At 45.8% G+C, this 22,267-nt stretch overlaps 4 protein-coding genes across 12 annotated transcripts in view; 1 reads left to right on the top strand and 3 right to left on the bottom strand.

The window, feature by feature from the left end:
* MXRA7 (matrix remodeling associated 7) overlaps positions 1-2,067 on the bottom strand; it is a 49,288-nt gene extending 47,221 nt beyond the window's left edge. For both annotated transcript variants that reach the window (XM_074225100.1, XM_074225102.1), the window contains exon 1: positions 1,837-2,067. In XM_074225100.1, coding sequence (XP_074081201.1) covers positions 1,837-2,034 — 198 coding nt within the window. In that variant the 5' untranslated portion in view covers positions 2,035-2,067. The remainder of the gene's footprint in view (positions 1-1,836) is intronic.
* Positions 2,068-2,521: 454 nt separating this feature from the next.
* On the bottom strand, positions 2,522-14,556 carry JMJD6 (jumonji domain containing 6, arginine demethylase and lysine hydroxylase). Of its 2 annotated transcripts, XM_074225090.1 has the most exons (7): positions 14,221-14,541; positions 13,639-14,027; positions 11,541-11,827; positions 10,180-10,315; positions 8,725-8,863; positions 7,577-7,704; positions 2,522-6,299 (listed from the first exon to the last, which is right to left on the bottom strand). In XM_074225090.1, the coding sequence occupies exons 1-7, from the start codon at positions 14,347-14,349 to the stop codon at positions 6,263-6,265; spliced, it is 1,245 nt and encodes a 414-aa protein (XP_074081191.1). In that variant the 5' UTR covers positions 14,350-14,541; the 3' UTR covers positions 2,522-6,262. The 2 variants fall into 2 exon arrangements, with proteins under 2 accessions (XP_074081191.1, XP_074081194.1); XM_074225093.1 differs by lacking the exons at positions 2,522-6,299; positions 7,577-7,704 and adding an exon at positions 9,670-9,754 and having other exon boundaries at positions 8,743-8,863; positions 14,221-14,556.
* METTL23 (methyltransferase 23, arginine) lies at positions 14,294-20,806 on the top strand. Of its 2 annotated transcripts, none has more exons than XM_074225094.1 (5): positions 14,294-15,151; positions 16,168-16,272; positions 16,986-17,223; positions 17,361-17,445; positions 17,736-20,806. In XM_074225094.1, exons 1-5 carry the CDS (start codon positions 15,032-15,034, stop codon positions 17,899-17,901), a joined length of 714 nt encoding a protein of 237 aa, XP_074081195.1. In that variant the 5' UTR covers positions 14,294-15,031; the 3' UTR covers positions 17,902-20,806. The 2 variants fall into 2 exon arrangements, with proteins under 2 accessions (XP_074081195.1, XP_074081196.1); XM_074225095.1 differs by having other exon boundaries at positions 15,115-15,151; positions 16,020-16,272.
* Positions 17,705-22,072, bottom strand: SRSF2 (serine and arginine rich splicing factor 2). Of its 6 annotated transcripts, none has more exons than XR_012476006.1 (3): positions 21,176-22,069; positions 19,473-20,857; positions 17,705-18,956 (listed from the first exon to the last, which is right to left on the bottom strand). XR_012476006.1 is itself a non-coding variant. In XM_074225098.1 (3 exons), the coding sequence occupies exons 1-2, from the start codon at positions 21,535-21,537 to the stop codon at positions 20,554-20,556; spliced, it is 666 nt and encodes a 221-aa protein (XP_074081199.1). In that variant the 5' UTR covers positions 21,538-22,072; the 3' UTR covers positions 17,705-20,235; positions 20,547-20,553. The 6 variants fall into 6 exon arrangements, 4 of the variants coding, with proteins under 4 accessions (XP_074081199.1, XP_074081198.1, XP_074081200.1 ...); XR_012476005.1 differs by having other exon boundaries at positions 17,705-19,568; positions 20,132-20,857; XM_074225098.1 differs by having other exon boundaries at positions 17,705-20,235; positions 20,547-20,857; positions 21,176-22,072.
* Between the last annotated feature and the right edge of the window lie 195 nt (positions 22,073-22,267).

Below are 22,267 nucleotides of genomic sequence, written 5' to 3'. Positions count from 1 at the left end.
GGGGAGGGGTATTCTCTGGAATTCATAGCAAAGTAAAAATGAATTTTAAAAAATATTAGAGCAGCAATCTCTGAATAAAATGTTGGAGGAAAAAGTAAAGCTTGAAGCTCAGCTTTGTTACGTAGTGCTTCACACAGTTAACACAGGCCAGAGATCTACTCTCACTCTCAGAAATGACCTGTATTAATATTAAATAACTGACACATAGGATGTTTTTTCCTAAATTAGCAATCCCATGTGTTTTGCAAATCAGCTCCTAACTCAGTTCTGAAATCGACATTTGAAATTGTCAAAAAAAAGAAAAAAGGAAAGATGCCGCTGCCGCACCGGGCGCCCTCCCTTCCTTGTCACAGTCAGGGTCTAGTCGGGTTCAGTGGGGGAGGCGCCTCGGGCAGTCTTATATGCAGCGCGGGGGGGGGGGGGGGAGGCGCCTCGGGCAGTCTTATATGCAGCGGGGGGGGGGGGGGGAGGGGAGGGGAGGCGCCTCGGGCAGTCTTATATGCAGCGCGGGGGGGGGGGGGGGGGGGCGCCTCGGGCAGTCTTATATGCAGCGCGGGGTGGGGGAGGCGCCTCGGGCAGTCTTATATGCAGCGGGGGGGGGGGGGGAGGGGAGGGGAGGCGCCTCGGGCAGTCTTATATGCAGCGCGGGGGTGGGGGAGGCGCCTCGGGCAGTCTTGTATGGAGGGGGAGGGGAGGCGCCTCGGGCAGTCTTATATGCAGCGGGGGGGGGGGGGGGGGGGGGGGCAGCGAGTCTTATATGCAGCGCGGGGTGGGGGAGGCGCCTCGGGCAGTCTTATATGCAGCGAGGGGGGGGGGGAGGCGCCTCGGGCAGTCTTTATATGCAGCGGGGGGGGGGGGGAGGCGCCTCGGGCAGTCTTGTATGGAGGGGGAGGGGGAGGCGCCTCGGGCAGTCTTATATGCAGCGGGGGGGGGGGGGGGAGGCGCCTCGGGCAGTCTTATAGGGGGGGGGGGAGGCGCCTCGGGCAGTCTTATATGCAGCGGGGGGGGGGAGGCGCCTCGGGCAGTCTTATATGCAGGGGGGGGGAGGCGCCTCGGGCAGTCTTATATGCAGCGGGGGGGGGAGGCGCCTCGGGCAGTCTTATATGCAGCGCGGGGGGGGGAGGCGCCTCGGGCAGTCTTATATGCAGCGGGGGGGGGGGGGGGGAGGCGCCTCGGGCAGTCTTATATGCAGCGGGGGGGGGGATGGCGCCTCGGGCAGTCTTGTAGTCTTGTATGGAGGGGGAGGGGAGGCGCCTCGGGCAGTCTTATATGCAGCGCGGGGGGGGGATGGCGCCTCAGGCAGCCTTATATGCAGCGCGGGGGGGGGGATGGCGCCTCGGGCAGTCTTATATGCAGCGCGGGGGGGGGGGGGGGAGGCGCCTCGGGCAGTCTTACGCAACGCTGGGCGGGGGGGGGGGGGAAGGCGCAAGGGAAGTGACGTCAGGGGAAGCGCCAAAGTCCTCGGGCTGCGGGGGAGGGCGGGGCTGAGGGCCGGGAGAGGCGGAGGTGGGGTCCCTCACCGCAGCTGGGGAACAGCCCCGGGGCGAGGGGCGCATCTGCCCCCACTGTTTCGCCGAGCCCCCGGGCTGGCCCCTGCCCGCGCTCCGGCGCTGCCAGCCCGGACGCCGGGTCTCCCTCCTTTAAGGCCGAGCCAAGGCAAGCTCTCGCCCGTGGCGGGAATTTGCTGCCCCCCCCCCAGCTGCCCTCGGAGGGGACGTGGGGCATAAAAGGCCTGGCACCGGGGGGCAGGAGGCTGGCACCTGCCTAGTCCCCGGCCGCCTGCTGGGGGGCACTGGGGAGCAGCAGAAGGGAAGCAGCCCCGGGCCCGCCCCGTACCTGTCTCTCTTCTTCCTCCGCCTTCCCTGCCCCCGCCCGCGGCTCCTCGGGCTGGCAGCGCGCCTCCCCGGTGCCCGCGGAGCGTCGGGCCCGCCCCGAGGGGGCGCGGGCCCCCCAGAGCCACAGCGAGGCGAGCAGCAGGGCCAGCGCGGTGCCCCAGAGCGGCAGCCCGCGCAGCAGCGCCGCCAGCGCCTCCATCCCGGGCCGGGCCGCGGGGCGGGGGTCGCGGATCCCGTCTGGCCCCGAGGCGGGGCCCCGGGCGGGGGCGGGGCGGGGCTGCGGCCCGCGCGGGCTGCGGGGCCGGGGGCCGGGGGCCGGGGTTCCGGCCGCAGCGTGGCGGCCCGGGCCCTCTGCCCGCTGCCCGCTGCCCGCTGCCCCGGTGCCGGAGGGCCGAGCGCAGCTCCGTGCCGCCGCCCGTGCGCGCCCCCCGCCCCCGGGCGCTGGCGGCGCCGCATTACGGCCACGCGGGCCTCCTCGCGCACTTGCTGCCTTCTCGATTTTACCCCACGCAAAACTTTGCTTATTCCAAGTGTGCTTTTTGGTAGAGATGTCGCCCAGGGCCGCGCGAGAGCCGAGCATCTACAGCCAGCTGGGGGAGCCGAGCCCGGGCCGGGCCAGGCCGAGCCGAGCCGAGCCCGGGCCAGGCTGAAGCCCTTCCAAACTGAGATACAGCGAGACACCGACTAGAAAGCTCCCGGGAGCGGGGGCAGGAGCCGTGGTTTCTTCATTTTGGGAAGCACTACAGCCCATTATTGGGCCGCTCCACCATTTTGGCTTCAGTAGGCTTCAGGGTTTTTCTCTCATAAAACGCAGCAGTGAGGAAATTCGTTCCACTTATCCACAATTTCTTAGTCAACAACAAATCACTTCATCCCTTGACTGCTTCCTTTTCATAATTCTGAGTGGGCAAAGTAAAATATTAGCCATTCTTCAGTAGCCCTAACATTCTATTAACTGGTCTCAGGACTTGAGCAGGAGTAAATTAACCATTCGCATTCACTTGCTTTACCGAACATCCTCCCTTGAATCAGACTTTATACATACATTATGAAAATGTCAACTCTAAAAGAAAATAAGATTTTCATTTTTTTACATCAAATGACCTGATATTATCTGACAAAGCAGTCTGAGTAAAACTGGACATGATTTCAGAGTGTGGTGATGATGAGGGCAAGATAAGGTAAAAATGGGAATTGAAGAATGTCTGCTCAAGGCATGAAACACTTTTTTTGTTACTTAAGACCTACTCGTTGACTGATCGATGCAGACCATCTCGAGGACCTAAACTGACATCCAAAACAAATTTCCTCCCTTAGTACAGTTCCAAGTAAAGTTGGGGGCTGATAAATAATGCTTTATGACAAGAGTTAGATTACAGATTATGCTAATATAAAAGTGCAATCTATATACTGTGATGTAGAGTACTCAAGGGAGGACAAACAAAAAATTGCATTGCGTAAATTTAAATGAATAAAGGGGGAGCAAAGGAAAAAAACCTAGCCCAAATCAATATTTTAAATAAAATAAGGAACAAATTTAAGCCGGGGAAAACAAAAAATTCTGAATCTTATTACTAATTTTTGAGTTCTGTGGATTGGGGCAGAAGCATGTGGGTGGTGAAGCAGAGGTTTCTTCTGAGAGGTGAACTTTGGCTGGCCCTAACATAATCTCAGGACACTACATAAGCACTAAGGCCTTTTGGCATTCATTGACTATGGCTTCTTACTGACATAACTACCACCCAATGAGAAACCAGATTCTTGTAGCGTTACTTTGCTAGTTTCTTTTAAGCTGAGATGATAGCCAATGCTTTTATAACATTTATTTTAATAGGGAAATGTTTTGTTAGACTTCACATGTATAATCAGAATCAAATTGCTTGCCTTCTCAAAGAAGGGGGGAGGGATGGGAGCGAGGGTATTTGAAACTCTGAAATTGTTTTAAAAATGTTTTACATGTAATTGGAAAATAAGACAAATAAATAAATCAGGACATGCCTTTCAGAAGTAAAACAAAAAATCCAATACCTTTTGTCTTTAAAAATACTCTTCTCTATTGATCACAAGGTTTAAAAAGTTTTTCAGCTAATTAGCAAATAAAGTTTTTAATATAAAAAATTCTTATCTTCTTTAAGGGCTCATTTTTTTTTTCCTCCAGGGGTGGGGATAGATTTGTGCTCTATCCTGCCTGGTTTCCCTTGTGATATTCAATAGTCCAGAGACTAGCTTCTGCTTTTACTATTTACTAAAAAGACAGTTAACACAACTTGAGTACCTCCAGGTACAGGCAAAAATCTGAATAGCACTTCATTTACAGTTGATCTACATTCAAGGTAAGAAAAATATATAGCCCTCTTACTACTGATTTACAAGTCAAGTGTTCATCTGAAAATGAAGTTTCAGTCCTGCCACCAAAGGGGTGATAGACTTAAAATGTAGGATAAGATATTGTTTTTATTTTTAGAAATGACAAATGTAGGGGTTTGTTTTGTGAGATGATTTACTTATGACAGTTTTTTAAATTATTCAATAATGAGAGGGAGGAAAAGTAATAATTAAAAAAACATTTTTCAAATTCAACATCTTTGCCTAGAGATAGTAAACCTGATGTGTGGGAACCCAAACAAGAAGGAATTCTGATGTCTTTGTGTGGTTCTATAATTAACCAGGAGCTCATATAGCATCCAACTCAGCCTTATTCTTCCTAGCAGGACTCTTCCTTTACCCTTCTTCTCTTCCCCCTACCCCCAACATTTACTGTCTGTGTTCCATTTTATCAGATTTCTTGTTCTGGTTTCCAAGATAACAGCTAAATATCCTGTATTAATGATTTAGTAGGAAAAACATAATGAAAGAAAATTCAGGCTGTAATAACAACTAGTAGAGGAAGATTACACCCCTGTTGGTGGCAAAGTATTTTATTCACTGACAATCAGGTTTTATTTTTAAATAAATGTAGGTGAGGATTTATTTGGTAGGGAATTAAGTGAAAGGTATTTAAAAAGACAAGAACAACTACTAGAAATGTAGAAACAAGGTACTGTTTATGATATTGAGTTATTAGATATCAAGTACAAAGTCAGTTTAAATGCCCAATGATTAACTTCATCCACAAACTTTGACAGTTAAAGATGGCAACCATCCATCCCTGGATACTGCAATATATTCCATGTGATTAGAAGGGACTGCAGCAGCATACCGTGGCTTGGAGCTCAGGTACCATGAAGCTTTGAAGGGTGACATACTGAATCCCTCTATTTCCCAACATAAAACAATCCACTAAGATTCACCCTGCTCCAGAAACTATTTAGCAGGCATCACTATAAAAGAACCACCAAGCTTACACAGAAAGAGATCATCCTCAGAATAAAGCCAGAGTGGTCCAAGAGTAAAAGTAACTAAGACAGCTACAATCTAATATTTTACAGTAAATGACCTGAATTTCTTATATGAATATCAACTTTTCTGACACCCCTAGTTCCCAAATGCAGAGAAGCACTTAAAACTATTCAAAACTTACAAAGTTTGTTTCATGAAAACCAGATAATGGTAACATACACATTGAAAAATTCCATTGACACTGGAAACATTTTATGAACCGATAGTATTTCAAAATGAAAAAAATCTTACAATAAAATATAGAGTAGCTATTTTGGGGCCAAATGGCTCCTTTTATTGCCCCATAATCTTCTCCCTTCCTAATTTCTTACACTGCTTGAACAGATCATACATGGGGACAGGTTAAGGCAAGTAGATGAATCAGCAAAAGGAAAAGATGAACCTGATGGTCAATTCCAAAGTATTATGTTGGTGTTGCATTGCAACGGTATGAAAATGGACTCCAAAATACTTGAAGCATCAAATGGAAAAAAATAATTACAATTTAGTCCATATACCTATGGATTTTTTGGCAGAAAGGATAAAGTATTAAGGATGGAGCAAAATTTTGTTGCCCTAACCACTATCTGCAATTCATTAAGTAAAAATCCAATTTTGAACAGTTATTTGTTCAATAATCGTAAAGTCAGTTCAACTGAAAATTAATGACTCCAGTTTTTCCTTTGTTTGACAAGTCAAGGAAGTTCCCTTAATGTTAATTAAATGTAAAGCTGTAAAGAAGACAACAGCAACCCTATTTCTCTTTAAACAAATCATTTTTATCCTCCTTATTTAATGGAAAAGAAAGTATTGAACCTTCTTACCCAACACCATATTAGCCTTGAGAACTCATGAAGCTTTTAGGTTTCTTAATCTTTTCTTAGATTTTCTCATTCTTTAAGCAGCAATTGATGGAAGACAGAAGCTTGGACCAGAAATGAGGTGTCCAGATTCAAAGATTAAGGAGTAGGTAGAAGCAGAAGAGGTGAAAACCGGATTGGGGGGGCTATTAACACAGCAGCCACCTCTAGACGAAGTCTCATTACAGCTCAGGGATGAGCACAGCCTCCAAAAGTTTCCCTAATCCTGCCAAGGAAAGTACAACTGCCTAAATCAATATGTTGACAATACAAGTTTTGAGAACAGCTAAAGGAGATGGCTAATTACAGAATACTAGATACCCTAAATCAAAGGTACAGATTTCTCTAGATGGGGACTTGGGAGATAGGAGTAACATATTACAAACCAATATAATAAAGAGGTCAAAGATTAAAGACAACTTCAGCATGAATCCAAAGCATAACAGAGACAGGAAGGAAGAGAAACAGGATTACAAAAGGGACGAATATGCAGTTAATTTTTGATTTTGACTAAATAATGGTTTCTAAGTGGCCAGGCTAATTCAAGAAACTTGGCTCACTAAATATTCACTTAATTGTTAAAAAGCCAATTTTCTCTTACAATTCCAGTCCCGCAAATGGAAAGATAAATGTGTGGTCTCTAGTTTTTATAATTTAGTGGAAAAAAAATAAAAACAACATGGTACAGATCTCACTAGCAAAAAAGCATTTCAGTGACAAAAGCTGTAGAATTTAGAAACTGAAAACATTCTGACTCTCTAACATGATTCCCACCCTTCCAAAAACTCATCAGAATTATTTCTGACATAAATATATTCTGAGTTGCACAGAAGGAAACAAGTCAGTTTTTCCATGATGTACAAAGAGAGAAAGAAGTAATTCTTTTATTTCAAACTGTGACTTTACATAATGAAAAGGCTGAGGGCTGTGAACTGCTTCTTTTCTCATGTGCAGCAGCTGATATTGCTGCTGGCAGACAAGGCTGAAGGGGAAGAGGGAGGGGGAGGGGAACATCAAGACAACAACAGAGCAGCCAAAGTGAGAAACTGCCATTTCCCAAGCCCTCATTTGTCTGGTTGCTTTCTGTGAGCAACAAGGACCTGCAAATTCCAGCAGCAAAGGGGAGGAAACAAATCTCAAGTCAACATTCCTCCAGTACCAAGGGAAGGTTCTGATAGACTAAAGGCAAGAAACATTTTAAAGTTAGAAAACGGATTCCATTTTTATTAAATAATAATGCAAATGTTTTTCTTGGCACCATTTAGACATCGGTTCTCAGCTTCTTTTGTAGAACAAAACCATATTAATTTGAATTGGTGGAGGAGAAGGTCATTTAAATCAAGTGGCAAGCAAACAGATTCACATTTGAGGCCAGTCCTCATTGTCTGGCATTCTTTGTACCTCACCTCTTATCTGCAGGATCCAATGGGACCCCCTACCCTCACCTTGTTAAGCTCTTTGTGAGCATGTCCTTTAAAATCAATAGCAATCACACTTGGTCACCTGGAGGAGCTGCGTTCTTTGCTCACACAGTCATCCTGAGAGGTGGTGTCACCATTGCCTATCATGCTGCAGGTCCTCCTCTTTTTCCTTCTGTGCACTGTCCCATCAGCTTCAGAGCCAGATTCACACTTAAATATAAGACGGAAAAACAAATTCAAAATGGTACATATTCAATCTTTTCGTTAAGTTTCTCTGTCCTTAGGAAATCATGCAAGCACTTTTTACCTAGTAGAGTCATTTTGGAGCTATTCCTTAACAAAAGTCTTTAAATATTTCTGGTTCCTAGGCTTAGAATTATCCTCAATCTAAATTTCTCTTTATTATGAACAAATAAGCACATTTCAATATTTTAAAAGAAACCATCCCTACTGAAGAATATTTTAACTCATTTACTAGAAGGCTATCCCTACTGCTTCCTAAATAGTTGACCACTCCTCCCTCAACCCCCTCCACCCCCAGCAAAGCCTCCTCCTCCTCCATCCCATTCCCACATCCAACAAAAATACAAAAAGGTAAGAGGAAACCCAGTGATAAGCCTCTCTAAACTTGGTTAAGCTAGTCTTTAGAGTGAAAGATATAGTTTAGTGACAGTATTATAACATCAAATGTTTCATCTTGGGCAGGGCCTATGAGAAACACCTCCCCTCTACCCCACCTCCCTTTCTCTTCTAGCATAATCATTGAAAACTCAATTCAAGCTCACAATCATTAGAAGATCAGAACTTAGCAAATTTAAGTAAACTTTTGATCTTAAAGACATTTACATAATCACTTACAATGTGGGAAACTCCTTAATTTTAGTCTCATAACAAGGGAGGCAAAAATAAAACATAACAATGGAATCTAGTTTTTCAGTTTATCTTAAAAAGAAAAAAAATTAAGTGGTTTGTTTACTCAATGAAAACAAAACGGCAGAAATCCATCAAACATTAATTATATAAAGAGAAACATTGCCTCTGGCCTCTTTGTAGTTCATCCATTCCAAAAATCTACTAGAAAGGGGACATTTCTGGAGGAATTACATAAAACCCAATTCTATAAACTCCCCCAAAATATACTGGCTAAGACAAGGAAAGAGATACCATCCTGACCAAGATCTATGATAATAAGATAGTTCAAGCTATCATCAGTTTCCTGGTAAACCTTACCTCAGAATCAGAGTCAGATGAGCTAGAGCTGGAAGAGCTGGAGGAGTCACTGGAACTGTCAGAAGCAATGCCTGTGGACTCTTGGAGATCGACAGAATCAGCAAGTACTGCCAGCTCAGGGTGTTCTTGCTTCAAAATCCTAAGAGATGAGAGATCACGTTTGGGTGGTTTTAACAAAAAAGCAATGATGACAAATAAGAATGCAGGGTTAGAGTTGAGACTTAGACGCCTTGAACCGAGGAATGCAATATATGCTCTATGTCAGAGGGAATTTTTTTTTGATAGTGGTGAAGTCACAGACCAAAGCACAAGTTTGGAGTGCAAAGAATTTATGGTTTTTTGAAATTTCTTGTTAAGCAGCTACATACACCACTACATTGCACTGTAGGGAAAAGAGCCACGAGCCACATGGACTATACTTGAGAGGAAATTTTTTGGCATTAGAGAAGAAAAAAAGAAGCACAGGGAAATTAGGTTTCCTAGTAATTTTAATGAAAGTCACCTTTCCACAGCACAGCATTTAAAGGCCTGACATTGATTTGGTTAAATTCAATTTTGATTAGGGAAAATTAGCCATAATAAGAAAAAAGGAGTTATATGTGGCAGATTGGTATCCTTCCTTTTGTTGAGGGGGTTATCGTTTAGAAAATAATAAATTACTAAGCAGGGGCTTAGAAAGCTCAGAAATTGGAGTAAAAAGAGAGCCTTCTTTCTTCAGAAATGTTGGTCTGACATCCACAATAGTGAATGGCAAAAATCCCATTCTCTTTGGCAGGCTTCTGGATAGCCCACCTCATGTTTTGCAGTGGCCTATATGAACAAAGTCAATGGGTCTCAGCCCTCTGAGGTACCCAAGAATCCAAGAAGAACAACAAAAGCCACCACCCTTGCTGGCCATCTCAGCAGGGATGCTGAGGGCTGAGTGAGCCAGAATCCCCCTCTTACCCCGAGTGCTGGTCCCTCCAGGTCAGGGTTGGGACACAGTGGCACGGGGGTGGCTTGCACTGCCGCTGCCCGTGCTGTATCTGTTCTGTGGATAAATAGAGGAGCTAAGTCTCCAGGGCAGTCACCCCACAAGAATTGAAGGCAATAGTTCAAATGGGAATAATGCTTCTTGGTAATCAAACAAAAATAAAAACAAAACAAAAACCAATAAGTTCATTTTCTCAGTTGTAATTTAAAAATAAATAAAATTAACAAACAAATGAAAAAACAAAATACATTCCTGATCCTATGCATGCAAAAAAAATCTAGCCAGACATCCTTAGAACTAATTTTGGACCCAATCTCTAACCCCAAATACTTTTCTTGCAGTCCCAACTGTTCCCAGGACTATTTAATAGGATGTATTTTGCTTCATCAACAAGGACAGAAATCTGGACTTTTTTCCGTTTAGTTTTCTGTAGAGGTGTGTTCATGGCAAAAAAAGAAAAAAAAAAATCTGATGCTTCTCACCTGTACCATTTCCTTGACAACTTTGGCCTTCCTCTTACTGTCTTGTGCCACACAACAGGGAAATTAGTGCTGCTGGCAAAGTTTTGGGTGATGGCAATAGTAGTGTCAAGGTTGAGAACAACATGCCACCAACCTCCTGAAATTCAAAAAACATTGTCCATCCATTATACACAGGTGTCACATTGTCTAGAGCATCAAAGCCACTTCTGTGTCAGAACTTCTTGAATTTTGAATGGCTGCATAACAGAAATTTAATCATTTCTGTCACTTATGAACTTTTATTTTGGAAGAAAACTCTGTATCTTACTGAAAGAGATTTCCTAGATGTCAACAATTAAGTTAACTAGGGTCCTTAGACCCATTTAGTGCATTTTTAGCAACTTTCCTTAGTTTTAAGAGTTGAAATTTCCAAACAAATGACTTTAAAAAGTTTATAAAATATCCTTGTCGTCACTTTCCCTGTCTGTCCACCCCCTCCAGAAAATAGTACTTAGTTATTTTTCCTTAACTGTGCTTTTTTTTTTGCAAGGGTTGTACGAATGCATTCCCTATCTTTCTGCATTTTTTTTAGGTTTTTTTTTTTTTGCAAGGCAAATAGGGTTAAGTGGCTTGCCCAAGGCCACACAACTAGGTAATTATTAAGTATCCCGAGACCAGATCTGAACTCAGGTACTCCTGACTACAGGGCCAGTGCTTTACCCACTACGCCACCTAGCCGCCCCATCTTTCTGCTTTTTTTGGAATCCCAAATCTTTTTAGGCTAGATCATGTGTTACCTTCTATTACAAAAGGTCTTTCATGATCTCCCTATCAGTGCTTGCTCTCCCCTCAAATTATCAGGTATGTATTTGTTTATATGCTGTATCCTCTCCTGCAGAATATAAGCTTAAGGGCTTGTTTGATCTTTGCATATTTAGGGTCTAGCTTAGTTCCATTTGTCCCTAATGTAAGCACTTAACAAATGCTAATAAGACAAATAAATCAGTTCAGGTACAATAAGTCTGTGCAATAATCATCACTAATATTAGAGTCCCTGCAGAAGTATATTAGTATTTCTTACAGCAGGTTTTGAAAATGGTCATGTCTGACAATAAATAAAAATGAAAAAAACCTTGATCTTAATCAAGGATATCACATTCTATTCTAAATTTATAAGCCTCTCTAAATTTAGCTAAACTGGTATTTGATTCAGAGACAAAATGAAGTTCCCCATATTTAAAAAAAATAGGCACTAAGTCAATTCATCATTCGATTATCCTGGGTACATAGAGACATTTTTGTTAAGTTTTGCTTTAATCTGCTTAATTTTAGATGTGCTGAATTTTCTGTGATTTTATTTTTTTAAACCAGTCTATTCATACCTGGTACAAAGACAGTCTCTCCTGGTTTCTGCAAGATTTCTAAGGGTTTGAATTCGGGTGGCCAAGTTGGAAGTTGTGTTCGGGGATAAATAGTATTGAACCAGGTAATAGCTTCATCTTGCTGGTTTCCACCTTCATCACGAGTCACCTTTATAAGTTCCCTGGGAGTATTGGTAGGAAACAGGCACCATCGTTTGTGTCCTTGTACTAAGGCATTCCATGCACTGGTACCCAAGGGATCAATGTGAATTCCTGTTCCAGATCGAGGCGGCCCCATCACAAACCACCTAAAGTAAGAAAAAAAAAAGCTAAATATGAATAGTGTGAAAAATTGTAATCCCTTCATCTTCTTCACACACATAACATACACACACATATATAGAGAGATACACAAACACACTAAGCATTTTAAGATCAGGTTTTTCAAACCTATGACAGTTCAGAAGTAGTTAATATACATTTTATTCAAATTTTGAAAAACACCTAGAAAGTGGAAAAGAATATTACAAAAAAACTCACTTTTCCCTGTGCTCCAATGGAGATTACAACTCAAATTTTTAAATTACAATTGGGAACAAGGCACTAATGAAGAGTTAAAATATGGTATCTATTTTCAAGGAGCAGGGGTGGCTAGGTGGCAGAGTAGATAGAGCACCTGTCCTGGAGTCAGGAGTACCTGAGTTCAAATCTGGCCTCAGACACTTCATAATTACCTAGCTGTGTGGCCTTGGGCAAGACACTTAACCCCATTGCCGTGCAAAAAAACCTTAAAAAAAAAATTAAGGAAGAAAGTATTTTCAAGGAGCTTACAATCAAGGTAGAGAATGAAGCCATAAATAGCATCTCCCAAAATAAGTGACCAAGTAAGGATTGGAAGAATGGCTGGTTAGAACAAAGCATGAACAAATAAAACAATGAATACACAGATGATTTAAAAGAAATCATTCTTAACCATTATATCAAGGTAAAAAAAATGAATTTGATGTCAATTCTCTCCTAAGATCAGGACTAGACCTCAGGTTTTCCAGGTACAGGGAACTCACCACTAAGGATATATCTACCAATGAATGTCAATCCCTTCTTTTTAACTTACTGTCTTGGAGTAGCCCAATGTATTAAAAGGTTTGATGTGAGCCCAGGCTCATAAAGCAAAATACTCCTGGGGTTCTCCCCCTAGACATGGTCTTAATTTAGCCTGTGTTTCTGTTTAGAGATAGTCCTGGAATCAAGCCATTAACAAAATCCCTACTTGCCCTCTGGAATAACACCTCAGACATTTCAGTCTTGCAAAGGTTTTAAAAATAAGTTCCCCTTTCCTACTAATAATAAATCTTACAGCCTAAGAAGAGTGTTATTCAGAGACTCTTAAGGTTTTGTAATATATGGTCTGTCCCCGGGTACTGAAAATACCACGTGGCTAACCAAGGAAAGGATTTTCTTTTCAAGAAAAACTCACCCCCCCCCTTACAAAGTTACATCTTTTTTAGTGGTCCCTTGTGTGGAAGAGAATAAATTATATACTAGACCCGAATTCTGATATCTTGATTTAAATCCTGGCTTGGTAACTTACTGCCTGTGTGAGGGCAAGTAACTTATTTTCTGGATGCCAATATTCTCACCTGAAAAAAGGAAAAAGGCGGACTAGATGACCTCAATATAAAGTCACTCCCAGTTCTAAATCTAAAAAAATCCTGTCTCTCAATTACCCCTTTCCTGACCATTTTCCCTGTCACCCAAAACAAAACAAACCCCCACTTCTGATACAGCTTGATAAATGTTCGATAAATTTAAAGTTATCACTGAAGATGGTCAACTGTAAAATAATCAGTCCAATTATTCACTGGGAACTTGACTATCAGCTTTCTTTCTACCAGGGTAGTAAGGAATACTTAGCGGTTAATTTACCTGTTTGGGTGAAGGGAGGCAAGATAAATAGAAGACTGATTGAAGCCTGGTCAATACTGATGCTTGTCAATTGTTCTGGTAATGGGTTGAAAAGGGCCAAATTAAGCTCCTGGCAACTACGGAAACTGTGGCTGTAATAAGATTTTAGTCACCCAATAAAATGTACAGGTCTACTGAAAACTGGGTTGTCTACCTGTAAGGAGGCCTGCGCTTTTCTCCCGCATACTGGAACAGGTCATCTGTGAAAAACTTGGGAACCTTATAGTCCTCCAAAAGTTTCCTCCTCTTGGGGTGCTCCCCGTAGCTGCTGTCGAAGATGTAGAGCGGGCTGTCGTCGCGGGTGCTCTCCATGTACTCGATGTAGTACTTCATCTTCATCTTCACGGAGTAGCCGTCGTTGTCCTCGCCGCACTTGAACTTCTGGTTGCGGTACTTGCGCTTCAGGCGCTCCAGCGTCCACTTCTCCTGGGCGGACCAGCCCTCCTGGGCCTTCAGCAGGACCACGGGCTTGTAGGGGCGCTCGTAGCGCTCCACGAACTCGTCCACGGAGAGCTGCAGGGCGTCCACCCGCTCCACGTTGTCCTAAAAACGTCACGGGCGCGCCGGGGTTAAGGGAGGGCGGGGGAGCTGGCAGCGCGCGGGGGGCCCCGGTCCCGGGTGGTCCCCGCCCCCGCCCCACGTGGGCTGCGCCCCCCCCCCCCCGGGCCTAGGCCCCGCCCTAGGCTCCGGCCCGGGCCCGCCGCGGCCCTCCCGGCCTCCCGCCGGCCGCACTCACCGCCACGGCGGCGGGGTTCAGCGAGAAGCTCTCGAAGTAGTTGTGCCGGGTCCAGTCCAGGGAGTCCTTCAGCTCGGGCCGCGCGCTGCGCTTCGCCTCCCGGATCCGCTTCTTGCTCTTGTGGTTCATCCTGCAGGAGGCCCCGGCCCGGTCTCGCCCGTCCCCGCGACGCCTCGGCCTCACTCCACTAGTTCCGGCAGGATCCGCGATCCGCCCCCGAGGCCGGACGCGGAGAGAGGGAGCAAAGAAGGAGCAGGGCCGTCCTAGCTCCCCTTGCCTACCGGCTCCTTTAAATGGACCTTCCAGAAAATTCCGTTCACTTGCCCCTCCCTCATCCCGAGCCTCCGATTGGGCGAACGAGCCACTCCGGTACCGCCCACAAGCCTTAGAGAGTCGCTCATTGGCCTGGGCGCCTGCAAGGCACGCCCTTTGACCCCGGGTCCCGCCGCCATGTTGGGAAGGTCAAAATGGAAAAAGACAACAGGCGGAGGCCTGAAACCGGCCTGCTGCAGCCGCCCCTCGCTCCGGCTTCCTGCGTCGGCGATCCATTTCCGTTCGACATCTTTATTTTTCGGACTGTCCCTAAGGGCGTTCGGCGGCCCAGCCCCCCCTTCCGACCCATTCTCCGCCCAATCTGCTGCTTTTGTCTTTTTTAATGCATTCTGTAGCTGAGAAGGTCGAGACCCCAAGGGGTGCGGGACCCACTTACTGACCACTCCCCGGGGGGAGGGGGATAGCCCACACGTGGGTGCATTTGCCGCGTGTTCCCGAAATTCCCATTTAGGGGGCCCCGGCCCCGGGCGCCTCGGCTATGGCTCTTCAGGAGGCTACGTCCGCGGCGGAGCCCGCGGCCCGGGCGCAGCGGTTCCGGTTCTCCGAGGAGCCGGGCCCCGGAGAGCCAGGGGCGGTGCTGGAGGTCCGCATTCCCCAGGTGCGTAGGCCGGCGAGGCCCAGGGCCGCGCTTCCCCCCGCGGAGCCGGCGGCAGGCCGACGCCGGGCCGAGGGAGACGTGCGGGCTGGCCGGGGCGGCGGGGCGAGCCGCCGCCGCCGAGGGCCCCGCGGTCCCCGCCAGTGCGGAGCGGCCGCGCCGCGGAGGGGCCTGCCGGCGCCCGTGTCGAGCCCTCCCACTGAAATGCACTACCCTGCCCCAAAACCTGTTCTCGTGAGCTTTTTGTCGCCCCATTTGGCATTTTCTTGGCAAAGCTTATGGACGAGCTTGCCATTTTTTACAGCTGAGGAAATGGAGGCCAATAGGGATGTGACCTCTTGAAGGAAGGTGTCCCTTCCTGAAATTAATTTGCTTGTATTGATTCCCAACCTCCACCATTTGTTTCTTGGGTTATACTTTTGTCTGTCTGTCCAGCACCTGCTGTTCAGTACTGGTAAGATATTTAATACTAGCATTTATGAAATTTTTTGAAGTTCACAAAAATACGACCATTATCTTAACCAACTTGAGATGTGGGTGCCATTATTCCAATTGTATGGTTAAGGGAATTGGTGCAGACCAATTTTAATTGATTCGTTCAGGGACACATGGCTATTGTCAGTCATATTTGAACCAGTCTTTCAGACTCAAGGTCCAGCACTGTTACCGGAGTGGAGCAAAGGGTAATACTTTTTAAGCCTCTTAAAGCATTACTTGTTAGGAGCTAGCAATCCATTTTTAAGGTGGTCTTAAAGAAGTAGCCTTTAGTGCAGGAGCTTAACTAATTGCCAGTCATAAAGGATTTTTGTCAAACCATACTTAGTATGCAAGGATATTGTACTTAACCTTGTCCCAATTCCTTATTTTGCAGGTGATTTTCCTGACTACAGATCCAAATTTCTCATTTTTTGACTTTTCATTATACCATACTGCCCGTCTACACAAAGGAAAACTTTTTAAATCCGGTTTTGTACCACCTGGAGACTTCATAACCAGTGAGAATGGTTTTGCTATTTCAGGTTCTGCATTTCCAGTATGGCATGTATATCTGGCCTTGTGCTGTAGTCTTGGCTCAATACATTTGGTTTCAGAGAAGGAATCTGCCTGGAAAAGCTGTGTTAGAGGTAAAAGTTGATCGGGTTCTAAAATCTCATTTAAATAAGATTTTCCTAATTCCTCTATATGCTAACAGCTCCCCTAAAAATACTTTTATGTAATGAAAGCTGCTAGTGACAACTTAACACTTCCAAATCAAATCTTGCCATTTGACCTTTGTTACAGAGCAGGTTTCTATTAAAATATGGATTTCTATTTCCAAAACACTCTTTAAGCTTCACAAAATAGAGGAGTCTTTCTAAGACTTTCATATTCAACTCCCTTGAGGATTTATAAGATTAACTGGCCAAATGTCTTAGATCACCTTGGCTTTGATATTTCCAAAGTACTTTGGCACATGTAGTTTGTCATTAAACTCCTTCAATAGTTATTTTCTCTATTTCCCCAGACAACTCTATTTAGGGACTTGCCTGTAAGGTAGCCTGGAAACCACCTTTGTACAGGCTTGTACCAGACCCATTTAAAATATGGCCAAATAGGCAAATGCCTATTCTGTCCAGTGAGATGTTACAAAATTAGTGACATTTATCCACTTTACAATTGTTAAATTGCAAAAGGGCCTTTAAAACGTTCCAAATTAAGCAATGCACTTGTTCAAAGGGCAATTATCAGATTGCACCAATTTGATTCAACAAGGATGATTTTTTCATTACTTTTTGCCCAGCATGTATATACACGTCCAATTTTTTACAACTTTCTAAATACTAAGTTGTGGTTTCAGATTGGAGCAGGAGTGAGTCTTCCTGGCATAGTTGCTGCAAAATGTGGTGCTGAAGTAATATTGTCTGACAGCTCAGAGCTACCTCATTGTCTAGAAATCTGTCAGCAAAGCTGCTGGATGAATAATCTACCCAATATACAAATTACTGGGATCACTTGGGGTGAGATCTCTCCAGAATTGCTGGCTCTACCTGCTTTGGATATCATTCTAGCCTCAGACGTATTTTTTGAACCAGAAGGTAAGCTAAATTCAGTGGGTTTTAGGATCATCTACTTTTGAGCTTAAAGATCTTAATATTTTAACTTAGTATAAATTTAAATTCATGTTTTATAGTAGAAAAAGCAAACCTTTATTTACTAAATCATTTCCCTACAGACTTTGAAGATATTTTAACTACAGTGTACTATCTATTACAAAGGAACCCCCACGTTCAGTTATGGACTACTTACCAAGTTCGAAGGTAACCATTGGTACTATTAACTTTTAATTTATTCTTGTTCTGTGCATTCTGGCTACTTTTAAGGGTTAGGAGTTTTTCCATTAAGAGTTAATAGCGCACCACAGCAGCTTTTGCATTTAGGTTATCGTTATGCAAGCCAGGCAATGTTCTAAATGTTTAATTAAAACTTAGAAAACCACTTCCAAACTTACAAATTTGTAAGGTAGCCACCTTGGCATAGTTAAGAAAAAAATTAATGATTGAAGGGGGGAGTCAACTGCATTGTTAAGAAAAACTTTTATTTTCTTTAGTGCTGAGTGTTCACTTGAAGCTTTGCTCTACAAGTGGGAGCTGCAATGTATCCATATTCCTCTGGAGTCTTTTGGTGCCGACAAAGAACATCTAGCAGAATCTGCCCTTCCAGGAAGACATACTGTTGAAATGATGATCATTTCTTTGGCAAAGAATGTCCTCTGAAGTGTTCCTATGTCTCCAGCAATAAGTCCTATATGCTTCTTTTGAACAACATCACAATTCTGTTTAGTGTGCTTGCTGCATAGTAAAGCCACTAACAAGCCCACCCTTCTCAGTAGAAACCAGGAATAAAAATTTGCAGAGTATTGTTTAAAAAAAAAAAGGAAAAAAAAAAGAAAAAAGAAAAAGAAAAAAACCCTAAAGTTGCTAACCATTTTGATATTTTTATTCACTTGGCTCGGATAAAATAAAGCTTTAGTGTAAACCAAAGCATGCAACCACCATAAATAAATTTCATCTAAGAATTATGGATTTATATCTACTTCCAAGAGGATTAAGAACTTGGTGACTTTCACCTCTTTATACAGGTGAAAAATATAAATGGCCAATGCAGGAGCTGTTGATTAGGGTACTTTGGTACCATGGTTTTAGTAATAAACTTGGGTATGTGCCAATTTGGCCAGAGGAACCCAATTTTAACTTAAGGGGGAGAAAAAGGCTCAGTTAAAAAAATAAAAATAATTTTACTTGAATACAGTCAATAGTGACATTCACAGGTTAGTTGCATAGGTCTTTCAAACTAAAAAAAAATTAAGACCAAGACATTGAGTTTAGAGAAAAGCTAACATCAAGAAAAATGTTTTAATTGTAAACTACAGAAACAGTGGTTATAATACAGAATATCATAAGCAAAAGATACACCATGTTATCAGTACTTACAAAGGAATGCTTTCCTTAATGTTACATTTTTCATATGCCAAGTTCATACATGAAGATGATCAGATTTACCACTTTTTTTGGGGGGGAAAAAAAATAAGGTGTGTTTATCATCAGCTAGATGTGCTCACTGTATGCTCCGTAATTTATATGCAAGGCCCGGGTGACTGGAAGTGCAGTTGTCAGGCATTTTAATAAACTGGACAGCCATTTGTTTCTGCACGACAAGGCATCTTTACACAGGAGCAATCAGGAGAAAACAGGAAACAGCCAAGCACTCTGCACTGCAACACGCCACCTTAACAGCTAACCAGCATTACTCAACTGCTACACAACTGCGCCTAGTGCACAAAAATACATAAGAGAAGAGATTAGAATTGTGTCTGGTAAAAGAATCCTTTCAAAAATTAAGTCTTGTCACCTGAAAAGTCTTATACAAATTTGGATTCAGATATGACTTATTATCTGAAAGTAGTATTTTACAAACAAATTTACACACCAAGGTTTTGTAGTTGTTGTCTTTTTTTTTTTAAAGGAATGAAGGCAATGTTGAGTTAACTTCTCTTAATAGCATTAGGCTATTCAGCATGTAATGGCTGCATGTTTCCTCAAAACTCAGGAGGCCACAAATTAGGTTAAGGGAGTCTGTTTAATTTCAAACAAAAATCAGCACTATATAAACAAAAAATGAAAATTTACCTCAAATATCCAAAGCCAATAATGAAATCTGTAGTCGTTCACTTCACTAAATTACAAGAAATTTGAATAACAGCAACAAAATGGCACATAAAATGAAGTTTGCCATCTGAGGCAGCTTAAAACAAGTTAAAAAGTTAGACAAAATGTTACAAAATAACCTTTTTCAATAGCCAGTTGCTTGTTCCAGGGACTCTTCAGTGGACTGAATGTGGTCTTTCCCCCCAAGTCATCCATTATGTTGCTTTCTGCCGTATCTAGGTTTGAAAAGAAAGAAATTCAGCCAACTTTCCATACAAAGACTACCAAAAAGCATGTGGTTAACTTCAGGCCAAGTTCCTGGTTATGCTCGAGATGGCCTTACTAAAAAATTTATAGAAGTTTCAACAGTTATAATGCTCTACACACACCCCACCCATAGCCAAAAGCCTAATTTTTAAATTCAAAGTCTGGTTTAAACTTCCTTAACCATGAAACGAAAAAAAAAAAATGAAGATGAAAAAAATGAGATGGTCTTCAAACCATCTTTACCTTGAACCCAGTCTAAATCAAATAGTTTATTTTGCATATGTGGGAGAAATAATCACTTCACTTAAGAATTAACACTTAGTTTTAAATCTGAGCTACTCAGGCCCCTTGACTTTTAAAAACAGGACCAAACAGTTTGAGTTAAAGACACACTATCCTTTCCCAGGGTTCCAATTTTATTTCCCCCCCCAATTTGGTGCATAAGAAACTTGCCAAATTCAAATTCCCAGTCAACTGATGAACTGAATGTTCTTTTTAAAGGATAGTGCATCTTTAACATTTAAAGACAAACCTGCTCCAACACACGCCCACAGAAACTGGTCCCTGGAGGATCAGCCAAATCAGTTAAAATCTGCAATACTGGCCAATATTCTTTTAGCAAACAGGAGACCGCAGCTTTAAAGGGGAAAATGCAGATGTTGGATAAAAACAGCAAGAAATAATCACTTTTCATTAATAGGTCTCTTAACAGTTTAACCAAATAGCCATTAGTTTCTAAATAAACATACTAATTTTGTCTGCAAGACCCCTAGCTTTGATTTTACTCCCATAGCTGAGTTAAGCAGAGCTCCTTAACAGAAGGAGTCTTATTTTAGGTCAGTTGGCTTTAAGGACTATTAACAAACCCCACTTAAGGAAGTGCTATTTATTGTGTAAAATCTATCTCCCGGTTTAGGAGATAAACCTCGGAACCTCGTAGACATTACCATGATCCTAAGATGAAACAGCTCCTTCCTCTTCAGGAGACTTGGGGGGGCTCTTGGATCGAGATCTAGACTTTGATTCCCTCTTCGAGACGGGTGGAGGACTTCTGGATCTGGACCTGGACCTGGACCTGGAGCGCGATCTGGACACCGACGAAGACTTGGACTTGGATCTACGGGCCGACCTGGACTTGGAGGTAGATCGGGATCTGGATCGAGTGCGGGAGCGAGACTTGGAGCGGCTGTAGCGAGAGCGGCTTCGGGAGCGGGAGCGACTCCGGCTTCGGGAGCGGCTGCGGCGACGCCGCCGCGGGCTGGAGGCACAGACAGGCAGAGCAGGCGGGGTTAGGAAGCGCCGGGCTGGGCCCCGCCCGCGTGCGCCCGCCCAGGCCGCCATTATCTCGCCCCGCCAAGCGCCGCCATTTCCCCAGCCCGAGGGGGGGAGGGGAGCGGGGCCGGGGCCGAACCCGCCTCGGAACCCGGGCCTCGGGAACAAAAGGCTCCGCGGTGGGGGAGGGGAGCGGCACCACGTGCCCCCCCCGGCCCCGCCATGCGGGCCACCACGTGGCCCCGGCCCCCCCCCCCCGCCGCCGCCCCGCACCCCGGTACCCGTCGCCGCCCCCCCCTTTTACCTGCGGCTCCGGCGTCCGTAGCCGCCTCCCCCGTACCTGCGGGGCGGCGGTCCTCGGCGGCTGTGGTGCGAGTCCGGCGGGCGGCCGTAGCGGGCCATCTGCACCCGCAGCTCCCGGCCGTCCAGCACGGCGCCGTCCATGGCGTCCATGGCGTCCTCGGCGTCGCGCTTGTCGTGGAAGCGCACGAAGGCGAAGCCGCGCGACTCCTTGGTGTAGCGGTCGCGGGGGATGTACACGTCGCCCACCCGGCCGTACTTCTCGAAGACGCGGCGCAGGGTGTCGGGCGAGGTGCGGTACGTCAGGTTGTCCACCTTGAGGGAGGTCATCCCCTCCACGTCGGGGGGGGGGCGCCCGTAGCTCATGGCCGGCGGGGGCTCGGCCCGAAGGCTGCGCGCCGAGAGATCAACGCCCCGGGAGGGCCCGCGCGCTCGGCCGGAGGCGGCGGCGACCGCGGCGGTTCGCCGCTACTGGCGGGCTGCGGCGAGGGCCTCTTGGGGAGCCCGGCCGGGGAAAGGCGCACGAGTGGGTCCGGCGGGGCCCGCGGGGTGCGCGACCTTCCTCCAACCTCCCGGAAAAGTAACTGAACGGGGCGCTCCCAGGCAGCGCCCGTTTATCTCCCTCCTCACAAAATGGCGGCAGCGCTACCCGGAAATAAAAACTCTTGAGTCATTAGCTCCGCCCCTCGGCCAATCTCGGGAACCCAATCTGCTCTCGGCCTCCCTCCGAGTCCCCGCCCCCGCCGGGGCCTGGGCGGCCGCGCCGAGGCCCCGCCTGCAGAGGGCGTCGTCCGCCCCGGGGCGAACTTGGCGGGAAGGGGCCCTGCCGAGCCCGCCACTCGCTTTTTCCCGCCGTCCGCCGAACGCCGGAGGCCCCCTTCCGGGGGGGGGGGAGGCGGCCCTTGGCCCCGCCCCGCCGGGCCCCGCCCCGCGCCGCACACCAGTGCCGGAGCCCCACGCCGGCCCTGGCTTCAGCCCCAGCCTCCCGGGCCGCCCCCCCCCCCCCCCCCGCCGACTCCACGCCCCGTCGCGTCCCCCAGCCGCGGGACTTCATGTCCCAGCGGCCCTCGCGCGCCCCGTCAGCTGACCGAGTCGC

The sequence above is a fragment of the Macrotis lagotis genome, chromosome 2 (assembly GCF_037893015.1).
Source record: "Macrotis lagotis isolate mMagLag1 chromosome 2, bilby.v1.9.chrom.fasta, whole genome shotgun sequence".
Classification (NCBI taxonomy): Eukaryota; Metazoa; Chordata; class Mammalia; order Peramelemorphia; family Peramelidae; genus Macrotis; species Macrotis lagotis.
Note: the sequence above shows the minus strand (reverse complement) of the source record. Positions and strands in the feature narration are given on the sequence as shown.